This window comes from Mandrillus leucophaeus, unplaced genomic scaffold (assembly GCF_000951045.1).
Source record: "Mandrillus leucophaeus isolate KB7577 unplaced genomic scaffold, Mleu.le_1.0 Scaffold323, whole genome shotgun sequence".
Classification (NCBI taxonomy): Eukaryota; Metazoa; Chordata; class Mammalia; order Primates; family Cercopithecidae; genus Mandrillus; species Mandrillus leucophaeus.
The window spans coordinates 645,801-666,075 of NW_012103399.1; the positions used below are offsets into that span (position 1 = coordinate 645,801).

General features: G+C 48.9%; 1 protein-coding gene across 1 annotated transcript in view; it reads left to right on the plus strand.

The window, feature by feature from the left end:
* The window catches only part of LOC105545270, a 77,787-nt gene that overhangs the window by 32,451 nt on the left and 25,061 nt on the right, over positions 1 to 20,275 (plus strand). The window contains exons 9-16 of the mRNA XM_011988128.1: positions 1,157 to 1,351; positions 7,545 to 7,703; positions 8,913 to 9,097; positions 9,952 to 10,134; positions 11,172 to 11,263; positions 15,482 to 15,645; positions 17,625 to 17,784; positions 18,027 to 18,106. Coding sequence (XP_011843518.1) covers positions 1,157 to 1,351; positions 7,545 to 7,703; positions 8,913 to 9,097; positions 9,952 to 10,134; positions 11,172 to 11,263; positions 15,482 to 15,645; positions 17,625 to 17,784; positions 18,027 to 18,106 — 1,218 coding nt within the window. The remainder of the gene's footprint in view (positions 1 to 1,156; positions 1,352 to 7,544; positions 7,704 to 8,912; positions 9,098 to 9,951; positions 10,135 to 11,171; positions 11,264 to 15,481; positions 15,646 to 17,624; positions 17,785 to 18,026; positions 18,107 to 20,275) is intronic.

Below are 20,275 nucleotides of genomic sequence, written 5' to 3' on the forward strand. Positions count from 1 at the left end.
CACATACCCACACATCATCCATCTATCCACCCACCCACCCACGCACCCATCATCTATCCAGCCATCATCCATCAATCCATCTACCCACCCATGATCCATCCACCCACCTACCCATCCATCCATCCACCCATCCATCTATTCACTCATTCATTAATCCACCTATCAAACCACCCACCCACCATCCATCCATTCACTTATTCATCTGTCCACCCACCTACCCATCCATGGACGTACCCACCCTACCCATCTGTCTGTCCATCCATCCATGTAATTTCCCATCCATCTCTCTGTCTACTGTCTAACCTACCCATCTATTCATCTGTTCTCCTACTCATCCATCTTTCATTCACTTAGCCATCCATGTCTACCCACATTCATCCATCAGTCCATCCTCTGAGTCACACTTCCATCCATTATCCATCCACCCACTTACCAGTCATTGCCAAGGGCTGGTCTCTGGTGACTTCTCTGAAAATGCTATCACAGATGTCTAGATGGAAAGAGGGAAGAAAGAATAGATGAAAGGAGAGAGGTCCATAAGAAAGGAAAAGTAGATGGATGGATAGGAATAAGGATGGATAGAACAAAGGAAAGAAAAGATGGAAGGTGGAGAGACAGATAGATGGATAGATTGGAAGGACAAAAGGATAGGTGAACAGAGGGTTGCACGGATGGGCAGATGGAAGACAGGAGGGACAGAAGGAAGGATCCATTTATTCACCTATCAAATTTTGAGAACCTCTACGCCCAGATCAGGTCATGGAGGTGCCTAGTGATTGAGACATGAGTCCTTGGCCTCATCATGGATCTTTCGAGGAAGACACAGATTCCAGTCTGAGTGTATTGTGTGTGGGGCAGAGGAGGTGGGAAGAGAGTGACATGGGAGTTCAGGGAGGGCTTCCCAGAGGTGGTGACATTTCATCCAAGCCTTAAAGAATTGGGAAGAATTCTTCCTGTGTGGTGTCTACCAAGCAGGTACAGAGAGTGATGGATTTCCCAAGGTCGTGTCCCTGAACCTAAGCCTAGGTGGGCACCAGGGAGCCTGGAGTGGCCTGCTCAAGCCTCTGGTTCCCCCATTCATATCCCCAGCCTGACAGCTCATCATCACCCCTGTAACTGAATTGTTCCTCCCTGAGCCCCTGGCTTCCCTTCCCAGCTTGGGCTCCGGCTGGAAAATGCTGAGGAAATTGCTCACAGGCTGTTTGGCAGGAAGTCATTCTGGAGCCAGGAAGACGGGAGAGAGGCCAAGCCAGAGAAGCCCCCAGGGCCAAAACCAGGGCCTGTACCACAGCCAGCCAGCCCCGAGTGTCCAGGAGACAGAGACAGAAGGATGAGAGACCTACAGCAGAAGGTAAGGGAGGTGGCCACACCCACCCTACTCCCCCAGGCAGGCCACCTCGCTTCATGCTTGGGCTTTTGAACCCGAGACTTGGGTATCTGTGAACTCTGACCCCGTCCCCTCCTTACAGAACTGAGTGGCTGGTTCAAATCTGAGTAGTCAACTGGCTTTATTTGGAAAAACTGTTGCTTGAAATAGATCCTATGCATGGGAACATCCCTAAGTTGTAAGTGTACAGCTTGCCTGTCCACCACCTCAACACACCCACATCACCAGCACCCAGACCGTCTTCAGCTCCCAGCCTCCCCTTTGTCTTCCTGTTCTTGTTAACACCCATCCTTAATCAGGGGTAACCACTCTTCTGACTTCTGGCAGCATCAGTTCGTTCTACTTTTTTAAAATGAGCTTTGCTGAGATCTAATTGACACATGGTGAACAGTAGTACATGGTTAAGGTGAGCAGCAGCACACAGTTAAGGTGAATGGCACCACACGGTTAAGGTGAACAATTTGATACATTCTGAGCCATGTACACACTCATGAGATCATCACCATGATAAAGCTTATGAATACACCCATCACCCCCAAAAGTCTCTTCCAGATCCTTAATAATCCCTTCCTCCGGCCGGGCGTGGTGGCTCACGGCTGTAATCCCAGCACTTTGGGAGGCCAAGGCAGGCAGATCACGAGGTCAGGAGATCGAGACCATCCTGGCTAGCACAGTGAAACCCTGTCTCTACTAAGAATACAAAAAATTTAGCAGGTCGAGGTGGTGGGCGCCTGTAGTCCCGGCTGCTCAGGAGGCTGAGGCAGGAGAATGGTGTGAACCCAGGAGGCGGAGCTTACAGTGAGCCGAGATCGCACCACTGCACTCCAGCCTGGGCGACAGAGCGAAAAAAAAACCCTTCCTCCTGCTTCTCCTCTGTCCCCAGAAACTAGCGAGAGGCTTTCTGTCACCGTAGACTTGTTTGCATTTTCTAGAATATTATGTAAATTAGATGACACAACAAGTCCTTTTTTTTTGTTTTTTTGAAAACTGTCACTCTGTCACCCAAGCTGGAGTGCAATGGCGTGATTTTGGCTCATTGCAACCTTTGCCCCCCAGGCTCAAGCAGTCCTTCCACCTCAGCTTCCAGAGTAGCTGGGACTATAGGCATGTGCCATCATGCCTATCTAGTTTTTAAAAAAATAAATATTGTAGAGATGGGGTCTCACTATGTTGCCCAGGCTGATATCAACCTTTCTGGGCTTAAGCATTCCACCTGCCTTGGCCTCCCAAAGTGCTGGGATTACAGGTGTGAGCCACTGCGCTTGCCAACATGTCCTTTTTTAAAAAAGCATGTACTCTTTTTTTGTTTGGCTTCTTTTATTCAGCATAATTATTCTGAGACTCACCCATGTTATAGATTATAACATAATTTGTTTCTTTTTATTGCTAAGTGGTATTCCATTGCATAGATATACCACAGTTTGTTTCTCCATTCACCTGTTGGTCGACATATGAGTTGTTTCCAGGGTTTGGCTATTAAAAATAAAACTGCTATGAATATTTGTGTACAAGTCTTTAGGCATGTGGTTTTGTTTCTCTTGAATAATTAGTAGGTGTGACTGGATCATATGGTAGGTATATGTTTAATTTTTTTAAAGCTGCTGAACCATTCTCCCAAGTGGTTGTACTATTTTTGCATTCCCACCAGCAGTATGTGAAAGTTACAATTTCTCTACATCCTCACCAACACTTGGTATGGTTAGACTTTTTAATTTTAGCCATTCCAGTAATGTGTTGTTGTATCTTGTGGCTTTAATTTGCATTTCCCTAATGACTAATGACATTGATCATCTTTTCACATGCTCATTTGCTATTGTACGTCTTCTTTGGTGAAATGTACATTCAAATCTTTTGCTCATCTTATTTTGTTGGCTTGTTTTCTTATTATTGAGTTTTGAGAATTCTTTCTATATTCCAGAAACATGTTGTTAGTTTTTTCTTTTCTTTCTTTTTTTAAAGTTGAGGTCTGGTTCTGTCATCCAGGCTGGAGTGCAGTGGTGTAATCATAGTTCACTGCAATCTTGACCTGCTGGGCACAAGTGATCTTCTTGCCTCAGCCTCCTGAGTAGCTGGGACTGTAGGCAGTACTGCCACACTTGGCGAAGTTTTTTTCTCTTTTTGTTGAGATGGGGTCTCACTGTGTTGCCCAGGCTGATCTTGAACTCCTGGCCTCAAGCGATCCTCCTGCCTTAGCCTCCCAAAGTGCTGGGATTACAGGTGTGACCCACCACGCCTGACCAGAAACAAGTTCTTCATTAGACATGTAACTCAGAAATATGTTCTCCCAGTCTATGGTGTGTCTTTTTGTTCTCTTAATGGTGTCTTTCAAACAATAGCAGGAAGTCTTTATTTTGATGAAGTCAAGTTTATTAGTTTCTTTGACTGATAGTGCTTCGACTGTTACAGCTCAGACATTTTTGCCCGATGGGATGTTACAGAGATTCTCGTAGGACCTTCTGCAGACCTCTGAGCATGCTCTCTGTTCAGCTCTCTGCTTTCTGGTACCCTGCCCTACAAGTCCAGCTGCCAGGGTCTCCCCACACCCCCAGCTCCTCAGTTCAGGGAGTCCCCCAGCTCAGCCTCCATTCCCCTTCCTTGTGCTGCAGCCTGGACACTGACTCCAGGTGGGAAACTGTGCTCATCTCGCTTGTTTCCATCTCTTGGAGTGTATCGTCTTGGGTTGCCTGATGTCTATGTCTTGAGACCATTGTTGACCATCTGGGTTACCAGCTGCTCCCTGTGGGAGGTTGAACCCAGTCTTCATGACTCCAATTTGGTCAGCAGTAGAAATCACATCCAGTTCCTTCTGTAAACATTATATAAATGGAATCATTCACAGTGTACTCTTGTTTTTAAGAGATGAAATTCTCATATGTAAAAATAACCATTTTAAAGTGAACAATTGGCCGGGTATGGTGGCTCATGTCTGTAATCCCAGCACTTTGGGAGGCCGAAGTAGACAGATAACTTGAGCTCAAGAGTTCGAGACCAGCCGGCTCAACATAGTGAAACCCTGTCTCTATTGAAAATACAAAAAAAATTTGCTGGGCTGGTGGTGCACTCCTGTAATTACAGCTATTCTGGAGGCTGAGGCGGGAAAATCACTTGAATCGGGAAGGCAGAGATTGTCAAGAGTCAAGATAGCGCCACTGCACTCCAGCCTGGGTGACAAAGACTGTGTCTCAAAAATAATAATAATAATAATAATAATAATAATAATCGAATAGGGCTGGGTGCAGTGGCTCATGCCTGCACTTTGGGTGGCTGAGGTGGGCGGGATTGCCTGAGGTCAGGAGTTTGAGATCAGCCTTGCCAACGTGGTGAAACCCCGTCTCTACTAAAAATACAAAAATTAGCCAGGCACCTATAATCCCACCTACTTGGGAGACTGAGGCAGGAGAATTGCTTGAACTCAGGAGGCAGAGGTTGCAGTGAACCAAGGTCTCGCCATTGCACTCCAGCCTGGGCAACAAAAGTGAGACTTCGTCTCAAAGAAAAAAAAGTTAACAATTCCGTGGTGTTTAGTATAGTCACCGTATTATACCGCCACCACTTCTGTCTGGTTCCAGAACATTTTTATCACCCCCAAAGGAGACACTGTATCCATGAGTCGCTCCCCAGCAGCTCCTCCTCCTAGTCTCCGACAGCCATCAGTTTGCTTCCTGTCTTTGTGGATTTACCTCTTCTGGATGTTTCATATAAATGGAACCATATAATATGTGACCTTTGTGTCTGGCTTCTTTCTCTTAGCCTAGTGTTTTGGAAGTTCACCCACATTGTAGCATAGCTCAGTACTCCATTCCTGTCTAAGGTCAAGTCATGTTTCATTGAATGGATGTACCACGTGTTTATCCATTCATTCAGTGATGGACATTTGGGTGGTTTCTGCCTTTTGGTGACTGAACAGTGCTGCTCCTATACTTCTTTTTGTGTCTGACTTTGGTTTAAAATTGGTGAGATTTCGCTATACTGTGGTTTGGATTTATAATTTGTTCCTTTTCATAGCTGCATAGTATTGCATTGTGTGAACATAAAACAATTTCTGTATCCATCAGTTGCTGGCTATTACGAACAGTGCTGTGAAGACTCTTGGGTCTGCCTTCTTAGGGGACGTGTGTATTCATACCTGTCAGGCATACACTTAGGAGTGAAATTGCTTAGTCTTAGGGTGTATATATCTTTAGCCTACTTTTTCTCTTCTTATTATCACTTGAGTATTTTCTTACTTAGAAGCCCAACATGTGCAGGTATTTTAATATTGATCCTATGGGTAGGGACCACAGTTTACCTAACCGTTTTCCCATTGATGGAGTTTTAGATTATTGACAACATTTTGCTCTTATGAAATGTCATTGCCGTGTACATCTGATAGTGACCAAGGTGGATGGTTGGGACCTTGGTTCACTTGGTCACATGTTTCCTAACCACCAAGTATAAAACCAGGGCCTGGGAATACCAGGATGAGCAGGGCAATAATCTCTGCTGTTAAAAGCATCTTGGACTAGAGCTGGGGGCAGCAAGAGACTTGAAAGAGGGAGATGGGCTAGGTATTAACAGTTTTTCATAGAATGCACAATCCCCTTGGTCTGTTATTTTCTCACTTTTCCTAGAGACTCACATCCCGAGAAATATTCTGCATGAACGCAGTGATGAATGGCAGCAGATACTTGGCCTCAGTGTTGGAGAGACAATAGGGAGTGGTGGGGACTGTGGCGGACAGAGGAAGCCCATGGCTCAGCTAAAGTGGCAGCCACTGCTCAGCTCTGGTCCTTTGTTGTCCCTTGTTGTGGGGGAGGGTGGGCAGCCTGATGTTTCTCTTTATAGAGAAGCCGGAGAGCTGGGTTTTATGTAAAATCTCCCAATTTCCAAATTCAATTTATAAAAAAACGTACGTGGCATGAAAAACAATCAAAGACTAAAAAACTGCCATGAACCAGACACCAGGGAGATACGGCAACAAGAGGCAGTGGGGTTTGCCTGATTGCATCTTGGGGTGGAAAGAGGACATTAATGGAAAAACTGGTGAAATGTAAATGAACTCTCAAGTTTAGTTGATGGAGGCATACCAATGTTGATTTGTCAGCTTGCACCGTGCATCCTGGTAATGTAATATGTTAACAATGGGGAAATCAGTTGAATGATACGTGGGAACTCTCTGTACTGTCTTTGCAAATTTTCCTTTTTTCTTTTCTTTTCTTTTTCTTTTTTTTTCAGAGACAGGGTCTTGCTCTGTCTGTTGTCCAGGGTGGAGTGCAGTGGCATGATCATAGCTCACTGCAGCCTTGAAATCCTGGGCTCAAGTGATCCTCCCACCTCAGCTTCCCAAGTAGCTGGAACTACAGACGGTTGCCACCATACCTGGGTTTTTGTTTTTGTTTTTGTTTTTTTTCCTAATTTTGTAGAGACAGGGTCTTGATATGCTGTCCAGGCTGGTCTTAAACTCCTGGCCTCAAGCAATCCTCCTTTCTCGGCCTCCCAAGTGCTGGGACTAGAGGCATGAGCTACTATGCCAAGTCAGTTTTCAACTCTTCCGTAAATCTAAGATTATTCTAGAATAAAACCTTTATGAAAACATACACACTCTGAGCATTGGACACTACTGTGCAAGTCAGAGAAAACACATCTGGGTTGAGATTTGGTTCATGCTCTAGGAGTTTTGCAAGCCTCTTCTGGACCCCACAAGTTCTTGACGTTTCTCTCCTGACACCCCTTCCCCCTCCCAAAGTACAGGCACTTGGCCCTGTGTATTAGTTCGTTCTCGTGCTACTGATAAAGACATACCAGAGACTGGGCAATTTACGAAAGAAAGAAAATTTAGTAGATTTACACTTCCAAGTGGCTGGGGAGGCCTCAAAATCATGGTGGAAGTCAAGGAGAGGAAGTCACATCTTACATGGATGACAGCAGGCAACGAAAGAGCTTGTGCAGAGACACTCCCATTTTTAAAACCATCGTATCTCCTGAGCCCATTCACTATCCCGTGAACAGCACGGGAAGGACCCGCCCCCATGGTTCAGTCATCTCCCATAGGGTCCTCCCCATAGCATGTGGGAATTATGGCAGCTATAAGATGAGATTTGGGTGGGGATACAGCCAAAGCATATCACTCTGCTAACCCTGACCCTGTTCTTTGTGACCTGTCTGGGCCCTCCCCCAGGTGACCCAGAGGCGTGGGGCCACCCAGCGGGCTCTGCGATGCGAGTTGAGCATGAAGATGCTGGGGCAGGAGCTGAGCTTTGTGAACTGCGGAGCCACAGGGAGTCACGTGAACCACCGGTCCCTGAACCTGGCCGAGCTCGTCATTAGGCTCATGAAGGTAGCTCCTGCCTGCCCCTGCCCATGCCATCTGCCCTGTGACACTTTAACATAACACTTAAGGGCATGAAATTTGGAGTCAGGCTGCCCAAGGTCAAATCCCAGCTCTGTCATTTACCTCCTCGAACCTGTTGATTCACTTACCATGGTCTTAGTTTCTGCATCTGTGAAACGGGGATAATAAATAAAAAATAACAAAATATCTGGCTGGCCGAAGTGGCTCACACCTGTAATCCCAGCACTTTGGGAGGCCGGGGCGGGTGGATCACCTGAGATCAGGAGTTTGAGACCAGCCTGGCCAGCATGGCAAAACCCCATGTCGACTAAAAACACAAAAATTACCCAGGCATGGTGGAGGGCATCTGTAGTCCCAGCTACTTGGGAGGCGGAGGCAGGAGAATCGCTTGAACTCGGGAGGCAGAGGTTGCAACGAGGAGAGATTACACCACTGCACACCAGCCTGGGCGACAGAGTGACACAGTCTCAAAACAAAAAAACCCAGAATATCCATTCATAGAGCAATTGTATTAAAGGAGCTAATATGGTGAAAATGCAGCAGGATGCTTTCAGCTTGCCCAGTGCATACTAACGGCAGGATCCACGTTCCTCCCCACCTGACTGAACCTGATCCCTGACCTTTTCTCATAAGCAAACTGCCTGGGTTAATACCTAGCTCCATCCCTTTCTAGTTACTGGGCCTTGGTGGGACTTTTATCTTTGTGCTCTCAGTTTCCTCATCCAGAAACTGGGATCACGTGCCCTTTGAGGACAAATGAAATCTACTGTACTCAGTACTCAGAGGGTGCCTGGCTCACAACAGGGGTGGCCACGTGTCCCCTTATGGTTTCTTTCTTTCTGTCTGTCTGTCTTTCTGCATGCCTTCCTTTCTTCCTTTCTTCTTTTTGAGAAGGGGTCTTGCTCTGTTGCCCAGGCTGGAGTGCAGTGGCAAGATCTCGGCTCACTGCAACTTCTGCCTCCCCGGTGCAAGCAACTCTCATGCTTCAGCCTCCCGAGTGGCTGGCACTACAGTCAGGCACCACTACGCCAGCTAATTTTTGTAGTTTTAGTCGTGATGGGGTTTCCGCATGTTGGCCGGGCTGGTCTCGAACTCTTGGGCTCAAGTGATCCACCCACCTCAGCCTCCCAAAGTGGTGGGATTACAGGCATGAGCCACCACGCCCGGCCCCTGCTTACGGTTTCTTGACTGCAGGGGCAGGAGGTGCAGATGAACCGGAGGCTGTGCCTGGCCACAGAGGAGCTGGTCTTTCCCACGGTGTCTGGCCTTCCTGCCCGGCTGACCCTAAACGCTTCAGCTGCCATCAGCATTCGGGTCCGAGGAACCGCTGACTTCCAGCAGCGCTCGGATTTCTCCATGAATGGTTATGTCAAGCCCAGGTATCTAGCTCCTGGGAGCTGGCACGGATTAGGTGGTGTGATCCCATCCCTACAAAGGGCTGCAGAGGCCTGGGTGACATCCACATGGGCAAAAGGGAATCCCTATTCTGCAGAACACCTGTGCCAAGAGACTGTGTGCAGAGATGCTAGGTGGTTAGATCCACTTTACAGGTGGGAAGACTGAGGCTCAGGTCCGGTCACGTGTTCAAGGTCACACTGCAATGTGAGGTGGCTGGCCACAACCGTATGCCCTTCCATCTACCCCACTCAGAAGGGAGGAGAGCAGTTAGCCTTGAGCTCACTGAACTCGTGCAACCCCCTCCCGACCAAGCAAGGCTGGTGCTGCTTCTTCTCACTGACAGATGAGGAAACCAAGGTTGAAGGCGAGGACACTGACAACCTGGGGCCACATGGCGCCAGAGCACCTGAGCAGAATGTGTGCAATATTTGGTCTGATTCCAGAACCTGCTGTGGTGCTGCTGAGCATCTGTCCCCAGCCCCTCAGCTGAGCTGTCCTTGGGTCCTGGGTGGACCTTCTAGGCTGGGTGCTGTCTGGAGTGAAGAGCCTGGGCTGGGACTTAGGACAGCCACGGTTCACGTGTCCCAGCCGCATGCTTTGTCCCAGTCATGGAACCCAGGCAGGTGCTTTCACCTCTCTGAGCCTCAGTTTCCCCATCCGTAAGAGGGATTAGTGCAGGTGAGGACTGGAAAGTGCTTGGTGCATGTACAGCCTGTGGGGGGCAGTGGTGGAGGGGCTGCTGTGGCTCAAGACTGAAGGGGGCTGCTGGGGGTGGTAGGCGGGGTCTGTGGCCCCAGGGCCCTCGGGATGTAGCTGGTACATGCCTGTCCTTCAGTGCCCTGCTCCAGATCTCGGCTCAGATGGGCACAGCGGGCACCCTGGGGCAGGCCGGGCTGAGGTGGGTGACCAGCGTCCGTGGCGCCACCAGCCTGGATGGCGGGATCCAGGTGCAGAAGGGCCAGGACCTCAAGGTGCATCTGAACATGCCCGAGGAGGCCATGGAGCTGCTCAGCTTCAGGTGGGTGCCCAGTGCTGGCAGAAAGGGAACCATGAGCGTGAGGGTGCAGGTGAGCAGGTGTGTGTGCATGCATGTGAGTGTGTGATCACATGTCTGCATGTGTGCATGGGGATGTGCATGGGTATGGATGTGACATTAGCATGCAGGTGTGTTAGTATGTGCACCCATGAACCTGTGTCTGAGTACACATAATCTGGCATATAAGCGAGTGTGTGAGCTGCTGTGTGCATGAGGGTGTGTCCGTGAGTGTGTCAGTGAGGAGTGAGTGTGTTATGGGAGTGCATGTGTGTCCACAAGCCTGTGTGCCTGTTGACTGTGAGGGGTGGGTGTGTCTGACAGGGACCGTGGGCAGCTGAGAGATGACAGCTGGAGAACTTTCAGACCCCTCAGCTCTTTCCTGCAGTCCCTCTGGGGCATGCTTGTCTGTGACCCGTAGCGAGGTGACTCTTGGAGAGGGGCAATTTCAGAGGGAGTGAGAGTCCAGGCTGCCCTACCTACCCACATTCTTTCGCTAATCCTGTCCCATGGAGACTTTGCCTACCTGGCTCCTGCCTCCTCCCACCTGCCCCTGTTTGCTGCCTCTCACTCACTGTCCCCCTCCATCCTGACCCCCTCCCGCCAGCCTTCTTTCCATGCTCCTAAAGCGGCCAGCTCGTTCCTACCCGAGGGTCTTTGCACCTGCTGTGTCCTCTGTCTGGAAAATACCTCCTTCTCATCCTTTGGATTTCTGCTCAAATGTTACCTCTGCAGAGAACTCCCTCTACTGCAGCTAGGGGAGGCCCTGCTCTATCCCTGAGACAGCCCCCTGCCGTGCTACCTCCATGTGGGTTTCTCACAGCACTTGTCACTCTCTGTGGTCCTCAGCATCTGTCCCTGTGCCCATGGAGTGTCACTCGACCAGCGTGTGCACTGCCCAAAGGCTGGCCCTGTTCAGGGTAGAATTTGCCCCTGTGCCAAGCTCTGGCAGCTTAAGGTGTTACTTGTCTAATGAATGAATGAAAATGAGGTGTCTGACACTGTCCTCTTTCCCTACCCAGCTCTCAGCTGTACCTCATCACCAGGGATGGCGTGAGGAGCCTCAGACACATCCCTGGCTCTTCTGAGGCCCAGTCCTGTACTGGTGAGGAAGGTAGGCAGCGAGGCCTCCATGCCATCGTCCCAAGGTGGGCATCCTGGGGTTGAAGGGAGAAATGCCAGCTCCAGATCCCAGAGTTGCTCTCCTGCCCTAAAAGTATTCATATTCTGTAAACCAAAAAGTATCTGAGACAGGTCTCAATCAATTTAGACGTTTACTTTGCCAAGGTTAAGGACATGCTTGGAAATAAAGGAACACAAATCCACAGAACTATCTGTGGTCTTTGCCTTTTTCCAGAGATGATTCTGAAAGCTTCAAGGTTTTTTTTTTTTGTTTTTAGGTTTTTTTTGTTTTGTTTTTACTTTAAGTTCTGGGATACGTGTGCAGAACGCGCAGGTCTGTTACATAGGTATACATGTGCCATGGTGGTTTGCTGCACCCATCAACCCGTCATCAAGGTTTTAAGCCCCGCGTGCATTAGTATTTGTCCTAATACTCTCCCTCCCTTTGTTTAAAGGGGAAAAGAAGGCTGGAGGGGAAAGAGGGAGGGTATGGTCATGTGACTGAATCCACAGGCTGCAAGAGGAAAGGAACAGGGAGGGGAATAGTCACTTATATATTAATCCCTGCTCAATAAATCAACACCTTACATAAAATAAGGTGAACATAGAATAGCTGCGCAAATATTTAACCTTTTATCTGTAGCTACCTGCTTAGGAACAAAAGAGAAGGCAGCTTTTTGCATGACTCCGCTTCCAGCTTAATATTTTCCTTTGGCATAGCGAATTGGGATCCCAAGATTGTACTTTTATTATTATTATTGAGACAGGGTCTCTGTCGCCCAGACTGGAGTGCAATGGTGCTATCATGGCTCACAGAAGCCTCCGTCTCCCCAGGCTCAAGTGATCCTCCCACCTCAGCCTCCCGAGTAGCTGGGACTACAGGCACTTACCACCCTGCCCAGCTAATTTTTTTTTTTTTTCCCGTATTTTGTAGAGACAGGATTTTACCATGTTATCCAGGCTGGTCTCAAACTCCTGGGCTCAAGTGATCCACCTGCGTCTGCTTCTCAAAGTACCGGGATTACAGGCATGAGCCACTTGCACCTGGCTTTCTTTTCCTTTACCAACCACTTCAGTCAATGATAATGCTTCTAGAACTCTACCCTATAAAAGCAAAGCAAAATCACTTAAAAATGCTCTGTGCACAGAGATGTTCGTTGCATCATTATTTAGAACAAAAAATAGGAAGCAACTCAAATATTCCAGAGTAGGCAAAATGGCTAATTATAAGGGCCAGTGAGCTAAGCGTAGGTTGTTACATTAAGTGGTTAAAAAGAGTCAAAAGAAGAATATCTTGTATCATGAAAACTTCATGAAATTGAAATTTCAGTGTCCAGAAAGAAAGTTGTATGGGAACACAGCCACACCCCCTTCATTTGCATATAACCTATAGCTTTGTCCCACAACAGCAGAACTGAGTACTTGCAAGCTAGACCGTATGACCCCAAAGCATAAAATGTTGACTATCTGGCCGATGTGGATAGCTAGCTCGCGCCTGTAATCCCTGCATTTTGGGAGACCGAGGTGAGAGGATTCCTTGAGTCCAGGAGTTCAAGACTAGCCTGGGTAACGTAGTGAGGGCTTGTCTCCACAAAAATTAACAAAGTAGCCAGGCATGGTGGCATGCACCAGTAGTGCCAGCTGCTTGGAAGGATGACAGGAAGATCACTTGAGCCCAGGAGGTCGAGGTCGAGGCAACAGTGAGCTGTGTTCATGCCACTGCACTCAAGCCAGGGTGCCCAAGGAGGATTCTGTCTCTAGCTAGCTAGCTAGGCAACTGACTAAACAATCTGGCCCCTTACCAAGAATGTTTGCTGGCTCCTGGGTTGGTAAGTGATTGACACACTGCATAACTTTTTTTTTTTTTTTTCTGAGACAGAGTTTCACTCTCGTCACCCAGGCTGGAGTGCAATGACGTAATCTCAGCTCACTGCAACCCCTTTCTCCCAGGTTCAAGTGATTCTCCTGCCTCAGCCTCCCAAGTAGCTGGGATTACAGGTGCATGTCACCATGCCTGGCTAATTTTTGTATTTTTAGTAGAGATGGGATTTCATCACATTGGCCAGGCTGGTCTCAAACTCCTGACCTCAGGTGATCCGCCTGCTTTGGTCTCCCAAACTTTTAAATTCCATTATGAGTGAGCTGTTTTAGTGAGAAACTTCTTTAATAATAATACCAAGTGTGAGGCAGCAACACTGAATATGATCTCAACTGGGTAAAAAGACAGGAAGTAAATGTACCAAATAATAGCACATCTTACAATATATATACACACATATATATGTATGTAATCCCATATATATGTGTACATGTGTGTATATGTATATACATACATATGTGTCTGCATATGTGTATACATACATATGTGAGTAAGGTTGGGGAGGGCTCTTTTTAATGAAGAGATACAAATTTTGCTTCTTGATAATTTTCCTTTTTTGCATTTAACTTGTATTTAGAATTGTAAATAAACTCATTTACAATACAGAACATATACAGAACAAATTTTTAAAATCTTTCAATTTTTCTAACTTCCTGCAACAAGTACATTTTTTTTTTTTTTGAGACAGTGTGTTGCGCTGTTGCTCAGACAGGAGTACAGTGGCGCAATCTTGGCTCTGTAACCTCTGCTTTCTGGGTTCAAGTGATTCTCCTGCGTAGTTGAGATTACAGGTGCCTGCCACCATGACCAGCTAATTTTTTTTATTTTTAGTAGAGATGGGGTGTCACTGTGTTGGCCAGGCTGGTCTCGAACTCTTGACCTCAGGTGATCTGCCCACCTTGGTCTCCCAAAGTGCTGGGATTACAGGCGTGAGTGACCACATCCAGCCAACAAGTACATTTTTATAATCGGGATAAGAGTTACTACAAAAGACATTACTGTAGGCCCGGTGCTGTTCTCAACACTTACTGACCTGTTAGTCCTCACAGCTATGCCATGAGACAGGAACCATTATCATTAGCAGTACAAGATGAGAAACACTGACGCCCTTACAGTCAGTCAAGGGAGTAATAGCAATAATAATAATGGAAAAGAAACTTTGAGACCCAGAGAGGTTAAGTAATTTGTCCAAGGTCACACAGCTGGGAAGTGGCTGAGCTAGAATTTGAACCAGGCATTCTTGCTCCAGAGCCTGTGTTCTGCACAGTATTGCCTGATACTCTTTTTAAAAAGTATACCAGGAGCCAGGCACGGTAGCTCATGCCTGTAATTCCAGCGTTTTGGGAGGCCAAGGTAGGCAGATCACCTGAAGTCAGGAGTTCAAGACCAGCCTGGCCAGCATGGTGAAACCCCATCTTTACTAAAAATACAAAAGTTAGCCAGGCATGGTGGCGCATGCCTGTAATCATCCCTTGGCAGTCCCGCCCCTGCTGGCCTCCCTTCCTGACTGTCCTCCAGACTCGCTGCCCTGAAGACACACTGGCCCCTTTTTCAAGGCCACACTAATGCCTGCCCCAGGGCCTTTGCACTGGGTGTTTCCCTTGCCAGTAATACTCTTCCCCAGGACATCCACCTAACTCCCTCTCTTGCTCCTTTCAAGTGTCCTTCAATGGAACCCCTCAGAGGCTGCTTTTCCAGGACCCCCTGTCCAGACCAGCACCCCCGTCAGGGCCCCTAACCATTGACTTTGCCAGCACACTCACTGGCGGCTGCCGTCTTACGCGTTCTTGTGTGTGGTAATCCTGTGCCTCCTCTCTAGGATATAGCTACTCAGGAGGCTGAGGCAGGAGAATCACTTGAACCTGGGAGGCAGAGGTTGCAGTGAGCTGAGATTGTGCCACTGCACTCCAGCCTGGGTGACAGAACGAGACTCTGTGTGAAAAAAAAAAAAAGAAAAAAGTCTACCAGGGGTTCTCAGCTGGGGCAGTTTTGACCCCACAGGAGACATTTGGTAATATGTGCAGAAATATTTGATTGTTGGTAAGGGTAACTGGCATCTAGCGGATAGGGACCCACGATACAGCAAAACATCCTATAATGCACAAGACAGCCCCCCAGATAAGATGATCTGAACCCAAATGTCAGTAGTGCTGAGGTGGAGAAACCCTGGTCTACACAGCACTGCCTCACAGGATTCCTGTCTACATAGTGCCTTTCTTCAGAAGAAATCAGACAAGTGCTTTCTTCGCTGATGTGGCAGCGGTGGGCGCCCATGCCCAGAGCCCTCTGGGTCTCCACTGACCAGGGCTGCCTGCTTACCTCTCTCTGCAGTGTCCTACACCTGGGGCTGGCGGCTGTGCACTGAAGTGACCTGGCCGGTGCCTGGCCAGCCCTACCTGCTCTCATTGCCTGTGTTCACGGCCGTGACGCTGCAGAAGCGGGACCCGGGGCTCCGACAGTATCTGCTGGAAGCTGCATATACCCTGCAGCCCCAGGTGGGCTCTAGGGAACAGCCCTGTCTTTCTTAGCCATGTCATGGGTCTCCTTAGGTCAGCACTGGGCTCTCCCAAAAGGATGTGGGGCTCCTCTGTGGCGCTGTTGGGCTGCGCTGCTCTTGCTGTAGGTTTCTTCTGGACCCTTGCACATACTGATTCTCTGTTTGGGGCTGTATGACGCATTAACTCTGAATCAGTCTTCAGATCTCATTTCAGGGGTCACTTCCTCAGGGAAGCCTGCCTTGGTTACCCCAGAGCACATCATATTCTTCTGTGACTTGTCTTAAGACATCCATGTTTCTTCCCTTTTGATCACTTCTGTTTCTCAGTGAAGCTAGCTAGTTAATGTCTGTCTTCCCTGCTGGTGACTCAGTTCCTGGGAGCAGATTCAGGGTTTGTTTTAATTACCCCTGTGTCATCAGCATCTGGTCCAGAGGAGGCACTCAGCGGCCTCCTGTCTGACCCCCCAGCTCCTGCTCTGGTCTCCTTACCATCTTAACCAGCAGCCAGGTGGGCCCTCTGAAATCCTAGCTGGATCGTGTCCCTCCTCTGCATGAACCACCCCGCTGTGGCTCCTGTTACCCTTAGAGTAAGAGCCAGACGCCGTGACCCACAGGCCCTTGGCAGTCCCGCCCCTGCTGGCCTCCTTCCCTGACTCTCCTGGAGACTCACTGCCCTGAAGACACACTGGCCCCCTTTTCAAGGCCATGCGCATGCCTGCCCCAGGGCCTCTGCACTGGCTGTTTCCCCTGCCGGGAGCACTCTTCCCCGGCACAGCCACCTAACTCCCTCCCTCGCTCCTTTCAAGTGTCCTTCAATGGGACCCCTCAGGCCTTCCCAGGCCCCTCTGTCTAGACCAGTGCCCTAGTCAGGGCCCCTAAACCATTGACTTTGCCAGCACACTCACCGGAGGTTGCTGTCTTACCATTCTTGCGTCTGGTGGTCCTGTGCGTCCTCACTGGGACGCAGGCTCCGTGCGGTCGGGGACTCTGCATGTCTCATGCTCAGTCGTCTTCCACTCAGCAGCGCGTCTCTGTTGGTGTTGAACAGATGTACGCTGCCGTGGCATTTCAGAACGGGGCTTGTGGCTGAGGCTGCACTTTCCCGAAAAGAGACCCAAGCCTTGGACTCGGGTACAAGTGATTTATTAAGAAAAGGCTCTGGGGGACCCAGTAAGAGCGAAGAAATTAGGACAGGCCGGGGGAAGATGCTGGGAGGGTTGCAATTTCAGGTGAAGTTGCAGCCTCAGCCTGGCCCCACGGGGAGCCCCAGAGCACGAGGTGCTTGCAGAGTGTGTTCCCCTCTGGGCTAGGGTGCTGGGAGTTTTGACTGCAGTGCTGGAGGGCAATGTTCTGGAGCCCTCAGGTGACAGCCAGGAAGTGCAGAGCTTGCAGAAGCTGGGGGACAAGGACACAAAGCTGGTTAAAAGGATGGGAGAGGCCGGGTGCAGTGGCTCACGCCTGTAATCCCAGCACTTTGGAAGGCCAAAGCAGGTGGATCACTTGAGGTCAGGAGTTCAAGACCAGCCTGGCCAACATAGTGAAAACCCTGTCTCTACCAAAAATAACAAAACAAAAATTAGCCAGGCTTGTTGGCGCATACCTGTAATCCCAGCTGCGCAGGAGACTGAGGCAGGAAAATCACTTGAACTTGGGAGGCAGAGGTTGCAGTGAGCCGAGATCATGCCTCGGCACTCTAGCCTGGGCAACAGGGTGGGACTGGGTCTCAAAACAAAAAAGGATGGGAGGGGTTTGTACAGGATACCGGGGGTGTGCCCTGCAGCTGCTTCTCCCTGGCCATTTGCTGGATAAATTGAGACCCTGTGGGCGTGGACCTGGGCTGTGCTGCAGAGCTTTACACTTCTGCAGGCGATTTTGAAGCCGGAGAAACTCCTCATTAGGGAATTATGAGGACAACTGTGCTAGGGTCTGAAGGATGGAGGTGGAGGCTCTCAGTCTTGAGGACTCTGCTGTTTCCAGAAGGACAGCTGGTTCCCTCAAGAAGCCACAGCCCACATCTTCATGGGCACGCCGGGGTCAGAAGTGCCAAGGGATGTCAGGGTGGACGTCAGCTACAGCTTGCCCCAGAGCAAGTTCCGGCTCAAGCTTCTCCATCCCAAGAAGAAAATCGAGCTGGACGGTAATGTCAACATCCCTCCCTGCTCCCTGCGCCCCTGACTCGGTGCCACACCCAGGGCTGGGCCCCTACAGTGAGCTGGCTCACAGGTTTGTCTGTGACCTCCTGAAATCCAGCCCCATTTTACAGGTGCTGCATCTTAGGCTCAGAGATTAAAAAATGGGCAGGCGGTCCTCCCAGGGGAATGGAGGGACCAGATCTAGATGTTGAAAGCTTGTCTCTAAACTCTCGTTTTGTACCCCCAGGAAAGATGGAGGCTCTTGGGAGTGCCCACGTGGGTCACTTGGAGTTGATACTGGATGACAGGGATGTCTACTACATCAAGGTTTGCTCCACACCCTTGGCCCACCTGTGTCGGCACCTGCCACCTCCCCAGGGATTTCCTGCCCGGGTCCCAGAGCCCTGTTAACTATTGCCACCACCTCTGGGATCTTCCCTTTCTACCTGCCGGTTAACAAGTGTTAGTTCTGTTACCCAGAAATGTATAAAGAAGAAAAAAATGGACTCAAATTCCACCGTCATTGATGTTAAAAATGAATATTAATAACACAAAAACATGCTTTTAAGAATTCAGGCGGGATGCAGTGGGTCACGCCTGTAATTCCAGCATTTTGGGAGGTCAAAGCGGGTGGATCACCTGAAGTCAGGAGTTCGAGACCAGCCTGGCCAAATGGTGAAACCCCGCCTCTGATAAAAATACAAAAATTAGCCGGGTGTGGTGGTGGGTGCCTGTAATCCAAGCTACTTGGGAGACTGAGGCAAAAGAATCACTTGAACCCAGGAGGCGGAGGTTTCAGTGAGCTGAGATCATGCCACTGCATTCCAGCCTGGGAGACAGTGTGAGACTCTGTCTCAAAATAAATAAATAAATAAATAAATAAATAAAATGAAAGCCAGGTACAATGGCTTATACCTGTAATTACAGAAAGTTAGGAGGCTAAGGTGGGAGGATCACTTGAGGCTAGGAGTTCGAGATAAACCTGGGCAACTTAGCAAGATCCGGTCTCTACAAAACATTTTAAAAAGTTACCCAGGCACAGTGGCGTGTGCCTGTAGTCTCAACTACTCAGGAGGCTGAGGCAAGAGGACCGCTGGAGCCCAGAAGGTTGAGGCTCTGCAGTGAGCCATGCTTGTGCCACTACACTCCAGCCTGGGCGACAAAGTAAGACCCTGTCTCTCAAAAAAAGAATTCAGAATAGAGAAAGGTATAAATTGTAAGTTAAAGCATGCCGCGTCCGAGATTTCCTGCAGAAGTATTGATGCACGTGCCAAGAAATCTGTATTCATTTCCCAGAGCTGCCTTAACAAAGTACCCTAACTGTGTGGCTTCAGCTACAGGGATTTATTCTCACAGTTCTGGAGGCCAGGAGTCTGAAATCGAGGTTTTTCTGTTTTTTCCCCCACTGTGAAGGCTGTCAGGGAGGATCTGTCCCAGGTCTCGCTCCTGGATTCTAGAAACTTCCAGAGCTCCTTGGCTTGGAGGTGGTCTTCTGTCTCCGTCTTCACATAATCTTCCCTTTGTAGGTGTCTGATGTCCACACATCCCCTTTTTACAGGGACATCAGGCACACGGGATTAGGGTTCACCCTCATCACCTCAGCTTAGCTTAATCATGTGTGAAGACCCTATTTCCAAATGAGGTCACATTCACAGATACTGCGGCTTAGGGCTTCAGCATCTTGCAGGGAGACACAGTGCAACCCGTAACACTATAGATTTGCAAATATTTTTAGTTTGGGTTTCTGGGTTTTTTTTTCTTTTTCACATCGGTGGGTGATGTGATGATGTAACAAGTTTTGAGGGAGGCACACATCATACAATAGCATGAAAACCCAATTTTCATGCTTAGGTTTTGGTTTTTCATTTTTATTTTCCTTTTTTTGAGGCGGGGTCTTGCTCTGTCGCTCAGGCTGGAGTGCAGAGGTGCAAACATGGCTCACTGCAGCCTTGACCTCCTGGGCTCCAGCGATCCTCCCACCTCAGCCTCCCGAGTAGCTGGGACTACAGGCATGTGCCCCCACGCTTGGCTATTTTTTTTATATTTGTGTAAAAATGGGGTCTCACTACATTGCCCAGGCTGGTCTCAAACTCTTGGGCTCACACAGTCTGCCCACCTTGGCCTCCCAAAGTGCTGGGATTACAGGCATGAGCCTCCACTCCTAGTTTCCCGGTTTTTTTCTTTTTTTTAACTTGTAAGGACTTTTTTTTTTTTTTAGCTCAAAAATATACCTTGGCAGCTGGGCGCCATGGCTCATGCCTGTAATCCCAACACTTGGGGAGGCCAAGGTGGATGGATCACTTGAGGCCAGGAGTTGGAGACCAGCCTGGCCAACATGGTGAAACCCCATCTCTATTGAAAATACAAAAAATTAGCCGGGTGTGGTGGCAGGCGCCTGTAATCCCAGCCACTCAGGAGGGTGAGGCAGGAGAATCACTTGAACCCAGGAGGCAGAGGTTGCAGTGAGATGATTTTGTACTACTGCACTCCAGTCTG